General features: G+C 56.6%; 1 protein-coding gene across 9 annotated transcripts in view; it reads right to left on the bottom strand.

Moving 5' to 3' along the window:
• The window catches only part of LOC104068218 (syntaxin-binding protein 4-like), a 50,737-nt gene extending 43,794 nt beyond the window's left edge, over positions 1-6,943 (bottom strand). For 7 of the 9 annotated variants that reach the window (XR_008452447.1, XR_008452448.1, XM_054080914.1 and 4 more), the window contains exon 1: positions 6,666-6,943. Coding sequence is in view for 7 of the 9 variants with exons in the window: in XM_054080914.1 (XP_053936889.1) it covers positions 6,666-6,928 (263 nt within the window). In the remaining 2 variants the exon portion in view is untranslated. Of the gene's footprint in view, positions 1-682; positions 858-6,665 lie in introns of those variants that run through there. The other 2 variants (XM_054080916.1, XM_054080913.1) reach the window with 1 other exon arrangement.
• Between the last annotated feature and the right edge of the window lie 976 nt (positions 6,944-7,919).

Genomic DNA, 7,919 nt, shown 5'->3' on the forward strand with positions numbered 1-7,919 from the left:
CACAGGAGACACCCAGGTTCAGTAACCCAAGGAAGCCTCTGCCATACCTCAGGGTGGGGTCCAGGAGCCCATCAAGGCCCCCACCAGCTCTGGATCCGGCCCACTGACCCCCAGTTAATCGGCTAAAGCTGCACGCTCTGAACCTTGGCCCTGGCGGCAGCCGTGCTCCCGACGGCTCTCCCTGCCCTACATAGACATCTGCAGCCGCCCAGCGCCCGCCTTCACCTCCTATCCCTCCCCTCTGCCATGCCTGCCGCCTTCCCTGCACCCACATGAGGGTCCCTGCTCTGCACCGACCTACTCCCTGGGCACTGATCCCTTTGGGGAGGCTGGTTTTGCCAGATCGGAGAGCGCAGCACTGAGGTTGCAAGAGGAGCGAGAGCACCCATAGCCTCTGCCAGCAGCCGTGGGTGCTTCCCTAGCTGCTACCCACAAAACAAACGCTCTTCCCAATCCAACGCTGGCCTCACCTGTGCACTGCCCCTCCCAGATGCTGAGAGGTCTCTGCAGGTCCCTGCACTCCAGAGAGAGTCCACAAAAATGGATTGAATTAAACCCTGCACAAAGCTGTGGGGCCACTGTACGCAACCTTCTTCCACGGGCTACCAGCACTCCCAGAGACAGAGGCTGAGATGCTGAGCAACGCCCTGTTCCCAGCGTGGTCGCAACCTGCCCTGCTTACCAGTAAATGAGAGAAAGCCCATCAAAGTGCTCCAGGTGCCTGCCAGGAGGCTGGAGGTAGGACATCATCTGGGGCCACTGTCCTCACGGAGCCCTCAGGGCCGTCACAGCTGCCTCGTGCCTCCCAGATCCATGGGCTCAGAGCCCCGGTGGCAGCACAGCTCCCCCGGCACAGCCAGACACATCTAATCCTGGGCGTGCGAGCATGTGATCGCCCCTCTCCAGGCTCCCCCCAGCTAAACCCGCCAACGTCTCCAGTTGTACAGCGCCAGATAGGCATGGTGTGGCTGTGCTGCTGCCTTGGGATGCTGCCGTACTGCTAACTCCAGCCGGCAGCCCAGAGACCCCCAGGGCTGAAGCTGCCAGGGACATGGCACGGTGAACCCCTCTGCTGCAGCACACACACCATGCCAGTGTGTGGCTGGCAGCCAGGGCTCTCCCTGCCTGGCATGGCTCCCGGTTCAATAAACAGCTATTATTTTAGCAGAGCAATCCCTTCATCCTCTAACAGTGAGGTCCTACCCTTGCCTGGCAGCTGCAGTGGCTGCTAATAATGGTTATAATCATTAATGATGGTTACAATTGCAGGTTAACCTGCCCTAACAAACTGTATAAACTCAATTGCAGGCAGCACCGACCTGCGCTGCACCCAGGCTGCAGCGGAATGTGCAGCTCCCCCTCCCCAGCTGTGCCAATGGCCTTCAGCAGTTCTAATTATTTATACAATTAGGGGCACAATTCATGCACGGGTTCTCCCCCCATCCCAAGTTTTAGGTCATCTGGTCACACTCGAGCATCTGAATGGTCCCTCTTGAATGGGACTATTGGGAAAAACCTGGGAGGGAGAACTGGTAGGCAGAGGGAAACTGTCTAAAGTGAAGGGACTCCTCCATGTGAGTTATCGCAGGGCAGCAAGTTCTCAGCTGGCCCCGTTGTGCTTCCCCACACCCAGCTGTGAAAGGGATGGACAGACAACAGGATGGGCAAACAACAGGATGGACAAACAGCAGGATGAACAGCGAGGTCTTTGATTCAGGGTGATAGAAAAGACACAAATGAGCATTGACCTGCTGCACAGCATGTATTTTATTTCCCCCTCTACTCACGAGGTGAAGTCCCATGGCAGCAGCCCATGGAGGCTGCATGCCTGGGAATTAGGTGAGTCCCAAGGATTATGAAATGCATCTGTCTGTCCCTGCCCTGCATGGCCTGGGAAAGCCATCAGGCCCCAAGGGCAAGTTCACTGTCCACCCCCCCAATCCCCTCCCCGGCTCCTATGTAATGCTGAGACACTTAGGGAAAGCACCACGTGGTAGGGATAGGGACAATCCAGCTGCCTGAGCCAAGGTGTCCTGCAGGCATTTTGCATGGTCTTTGGGGTCACAGTGGTGGCTGGTGGCATCTCCAGCTGTGGCACGAACACCCATGGGAGACGAGATGGGAGACTGCAGACCTTGGGCTCAAAGCAGCAGCCCAAGCCCTTGCTGCTCATAGTGTGATGACGAGAAGGGAGGAGACTGGTGGATGGACCTGGAACACGCAGGCATGGGTCCCTGCAGTACCTGGCAGCCACCCAGGAGGATGTGCCTGTGCCCAGGGTGACAGCCCACAGGTGCTGCTTGCCTGGCACTAAAGGAGCTGCCTGTGAGAATGGGGTGAATTAAGGCTGATCCTGCTCAGCATCCTTTCCAAGTGACCATGCAGGATGTACCAGTGCCAAAATCCGTTTCCCTTGCCACCTTCCAGCATGGTGACAAGTGCCCTGAGGAGGCTCAGCCACCTCCCAGGTCAGCTGCCACCCCCAAGGATAGCTGCCACCCTCCAGGCTTTGTCCCTATACACCTTTAGGGGTGCAACTCTGCTTACACCCTGGGCCAGCCCCCAGCCAGGCAGTCCCCTCTCCCCAGGGACACCCCATAGTGCGTTTGGGGTGCATGACCTTCCCTAGCCTGGTGAATACTCCAGATGAGAGGTGTTGGTTCCCCACACTAGTGCAGAGAGAGCCACCCACTCCCAGGGTTGTTGCAACCTGGGCGGTGCTGGGTGTGAGTCTCAAGTCTGGTTTCTGCTGCTGGGAGAGGATGGGCAGCAGGGTTTGCCGAAACCGCTGGGAGCAGGCAGGTGCAGGGGTGTCGGGGTGCTGGGGTGCCGCAGCCGGCTCAGGGCTGGGCCAAGCCTCTCCTGGACTCACCGGTCAGGATTGTCAAAGGCAGTGTCACCTCGCTCTAGGGCAGAACAGCATCCAGGGGCCATGGGGATGGCAAGGCAACCCCAATCCTGCCCTGGTGCAAGCAGTCCAGCTCTGCTGAGACATCCAGTGCTCTGCAGCATTGTTTCTGCCTCCCTCCTTGCAGCTGCAGCAATGAAGCCCCATGGATGCATCCCCACCTTGTCCACAGCCGTGGGAGTGTCCCAGGGTCCCCCGAGTTGGACTCGTGGGGTGAATCATGGAGACATGCCAGGGAGTGCCGTGCTGCCTAGCACTGCACGAGAGTTCCCGTGCTGGCGGAAGCAAAGTATTATCTCCCTCGCCCATCAGAGGCAGCTGCCCCTGGGTGCACTCTATCTGCATATTTACACAGATGCAAACATTACACCCCGGAAATTCCCAGTCTTTACATCACGGGCCAAAGCCTGCTGTGGGGGCTTGACCTTTTTCTCCTTTTGGATGGGTCCTGGGGAACCTGTGCTGGAGCAGACTTTACCTGGGGACATCCCAGCCATGATCTTGACCATGGATGATGCTCCCCTGTGGCCAGCGGGAGCCCCTTGGGCTTTTGGACCATTGCGATGGTACAGGGCTGCAGAGGGCATGGCTCACCTCTGAGCTCCGACAAAGCTGGGGGTTGTGCAGAGGTGTCCACCATGCCCCACAGAAGGCAGAGGGGGACACCTGGGTGACTCCTCCCTGGGAAGCTGAGGCCCCCTCCTCCCTCCATCTTTTCACGAGACAGGAGAATAAGGACAAGAGCAGCTGTATGCAGCAAATGCATGACAATCTTAAAGCCCTCATGCCACCAGCCCTGTTGTATGGTGCTCAGTGCCTTTCTGAAAGCAGTGTCTGAGGGACACAGGACAGGGACCTGCCAAGGAAGGGGTGTCCCCCTCTGCCCACTCCCCTCAGTTTGGTGCAGGCGTCCCAATCCCTCCTCAATGCCCTCTGTGCATACTACTACTCGGTGCCTCCAGCTCAACATGGCTGGCACCAGCATCCCAAAGCTAACCCACAAGCACTCTCAGAGGCACTGCCAGTGACAATGCAGCTCATCTACCATATCCCCACCAGGAGCATGAAGAAGAGCCGAAATTTAATTTATACCACGCTGCATTTTCATGCCAAATGAGTCAGAGCACCGGGCTCGCTCAGCCTTTGTTTTGCTTGGCTGCTAGCGCCAGCTTTTGCTTAGTGTTTGTTCAATATTTAACTCCCTTGATGGCACTTGGGATCAAACCAGCAAGTGTGGCAGAAAAAAGCCACTTTCCTGCTGAGGCATGAGCTTCCCCAGTCTCTAACTCCATCTGGGAGAGATGCGCTTATTTTACTTTATTTCTTTCTCACAGCTTGATGGAGCCCTGAGCCTGGCCCTTCAAGCCCCTCTCACCCCACAGGACCCATTTAAAGCTATCAGGGTTCACAGGGGCTGCAGGATGAGGCCAGAGCACCTAAAGCAGCCGGCCTGGCTGCTGATTTCAGAGTAAAACCAGCCTTAAACGGAGCTGAGGGAGGTTTCGCCCAGCACAGGACCAGTTAGGAACGAGCGTGGCTACATTCCTGTGCATGTGGGAGCCGGTGAGAAGGAAGTAGCAGCGCAGAGGTCTTTCGGTGCCCTGCTTTCTTGCACTGCACCAACCAAGAGCAGGAACTCCTTCCCCACCCTGACAGCCAGGCTCCCCCCAGAGAGAGGAGCAAACAATTCAGCTGGCTCCTCCTAGGAGAGCTGTCAAAAGATTTCACCCAGAAAATAAATTAGGTTTTGGCTGATCCACTGTTGTTTTGTGTTCAGTTGAGTGTTGCAGCTTTTGGAAGAAGTTATTAATATCATAGAATGGTTTGAGTTGGAAAGGACCTTAAAGATCACCGAGTTCCAACCCCCCTGCCATGGGCAGGGACACTTCCCACAAATCCTGAAGTTTTGCATTGGGCAACACTTCTGGAAAGTCTCCAATGCCTGACTCCTCTGCTGTAATGAGTCCTCAAAGCCCCTCGGCACCACAGGATGTGCTGGGGCCATAATGTCTTTTGGGGTGTGGCTGCCGTGTTGACCCCCAAGTCCCAATTGCTTCCCAAATTAGGATGAGCTTTCATGGGGGGGGATGTCCAGGGCTATTGCAAAGGTCTCAGCAGGGAGCAAACCCTGGCAGCTAATGTCCATCCCACAGCTCTTGGCAGCGGAATCAGCTTGGCCAGTGGATACGGGGATCGGGCCGGGTGGAGCAGGGTGAGCTCGGCAGCGTGTGGGATCTGCGCCAGTGAAGGGCTTGCCAGGAAAATGCAATCTCGTTGCATGAAACGTGCTCCTTGCCTGGTCCCCTCCTGCTGCAGCAGCTCAAGAGCTTCTCACCCAGGTTAAGTCAATATTGCCACATCATTGCCTCTGTCGAGGTGCTCACCCCCATGAAAGGAACTCGATGGGAGTTTTAAGGGCTGGAGAGGAACCATAGGAGCACAGATGGGCAGGGCATCCCAATGGGCTCCAGGCCTGAACACAGCTTCTCAGGGTCCCTATGAGTGGCACTGAGGGAACCCCTGGTGCTCAGCATCCCCCTCAGCATCTTGGCTGCCCCACAGAGGGGCCTGGCAGCTCCCTGGGCAGGACTGGGCCAAAGACCTCTCCCCAGCACAAGGACACCCCTACTTTTTGTTGCTCAAGAGACTTCAGAGAAGCCAGCAGGACCTGCTCTGTATCAGCACAGGGTGTCCCAGGTCCAGCAGGAGTCAGGGGGCACAAAGTGCAGTTGGAGTGGCTGCATCAGTAATCCTGCAAAAAGGCTCATTAGGAAAATAAACACTGCCCTCTCCACCTTCCCTTCAATCCTATCTCAGCTCTGAGCTGTGGCTCCAGCAGTCCAAGGGAGACAAACCTCTGCACAGAATGCGTGGTGCTTTAGGCAGGCACCAGAGCTCATACAAGAGCTGCCAGCACCCCCAAACCACAGGCCCCCAGGTCCCCAAAGCAAACTGTGTCAAATAGCTTTGTACAGCGCCTCAGATCCTGAGCCAACATAAAGGCAAAAAATACCTGGGCTGTTTACATAAGACATAGTTTTCCACTACAGTGGAGTTTCTCACCACCCAGCATTTCACCCAGTGGCTGCAATTTTGTGGCTCTCAAGGGCATTTGCACACAAAAAATGAGCCACGCCAGAGATGCAGGGAGATTAGGAGGATTAAGGCTCCTGAGCTGTCACAGGAAATGTAATGCAAAAACCCTTTGGGAGGCAATGGCGTTTCATCCCCAAACCCAGCCTCTGCTCACCTGCATGAAGGGTTTAAGAAATGAGGCAATACTGGGATGCTCATAGGGGAAAGCTGGCAAAGGAGTGATCTGTGACCCTGAGTACCTGGGAACACCCTGCTGCTGAATATTGGGGTGGATACAAACCCACAAAAACCAGACAGCATTTCTAGAGCAAATAAACACACACAAAACTTCATGTGGTAAAATAAAAGTGGGTGGGCTGTGTCCCTCCCTCCTTGCCTCCCCTTGTTTCGGGATCAGAGCCAGTGCATGCTGCCCAGGGTGGGGAGGATGGAGATGCAGGTGCTGCCTGGCTGTGCAGCGCTGCCTCTGCCGCACAGGGATGTTTGTGGCCTGTGAACAGAACGCAGTGCTGGGCAAACCCTCCCCCTCCAAAAATAGGGAAAGTCTAGTCTCCTCCTCAGCCTGAGGAGGGATGCATGACTGGCAGGGAGCATGCTGGGTCGGCACTGCCAGCCCAGTGAGCACACCAGGTACCAGGGGGATTGGATGGATGGTTCTTACCAAGGGGATTCTTGGGAGGCTTGATCCCAGCAGGACTCTGCCACCTCTGCCACGGCACCTTTGGACTGGGCTTTGGCACAGCCCTGGGCACCCAGAAGCATGGTCCATACACATCTGCTCCCCAAAGGCTTGAAGATGCTTGGCAGGACAAGGCTGCGGAAGAGCAAAGCATCAGAGTTTTGCAGGGTTGCATCTGCACTCTGAACAGGGTCAAGGCTCCACAGGGCACCAGCTGTAGGTTTCATCCTTGCAGCTAGGTCCATTTCTGACGACTAATTCACCACCAAGGAGCAGCTGACAAAGCCAGGGAGTGTGGTCAGGCCAACCAAGTGCCACAGAGCTTCTGGCAGTCTCCCTACTGTGCAACAATGCCCCACGAGAAAACTGCCTCTCAACCCCCCAAAAAGCCAGGAGGACAACCCACGCTGAACCAGGATGGAGGAAACCCTTCTACAAACACACACACATGCTTTCTGCTGTCACCACTGGGACTCAGCCAGGCAAAACCAGACCTGTATAGGAACATCTCACCAGCCAGAGAGCTCCCCACCCTCTAGGGGCTCCTGGGATGAGTTGCCCTGGATCAGAGGTGATCCAATGTATGCAGGGCATAGGGATCAATAGGTCACAGCATGCACTCACTTCCAAAATAAAAGTGAGCAGAGGATTTGGGGCCAGTGGGAATGCTACAATCAGGCCTTTAGTCCCACATGGGCACAAAATTGCAGGAAAAAAAATCCCTGGCCCTAATTGCTGATCGCTGTGTGAGCAGAACTTCTTAGGTTGCAGCAGGCCTGGGGGAGGCACCTCCCTGCCTTCTTGCTGTGCGGGTGCTGCTGAAGCCCCTGGCAGGAGGGGACCCCTGTGCTGGGGACTGTCTGCGCACCTGGCAGCACTAGCACCAGCTTCCTGAGCCTGGGGAAGGGTGAACCTGGAAGAAGCTGCGGTGCTCAGCTCACTGGTCCCTCCTGGAGATGCAAAACACTCGGGAGGGAGTTGTGGTGGGAGAGGAAGGCTAGGGAGAGGGCAGGGCCCCCCCTTGATGCCTGTGCCCATCACCCCGGCTGCACTAGGGCTCGGGGCGCTGCTTTCCACCCATGTGCCGGCTCCAGGGGTGTCGCAGTCGACCCTGAGCATTTTTGGGGGGATCCGGCCCCATCGGAGCCTCCTTTAGGCAGGGCTGGAGCGGGGAGCTCTGGGCTCCTCCTGACAGACGGGTGGGGGGATGCTGTGGGCAGGAGTGGGCGGTGCAGC

Source organism: Cuculus canorus, chromosome 15 (assembly GCF_017976375.1).
Source record: "Cuculus canorus isolate bCucCan1 chromosome 15, bCucCan1.pri, whole genome shotgun sequence".
NCBI classification, from domain to species: Eukaryota; Metazoa; Chordata; class Aves; order Cuculiformes; family Cuculidae; genus Cuculus; species Cuculus canorus.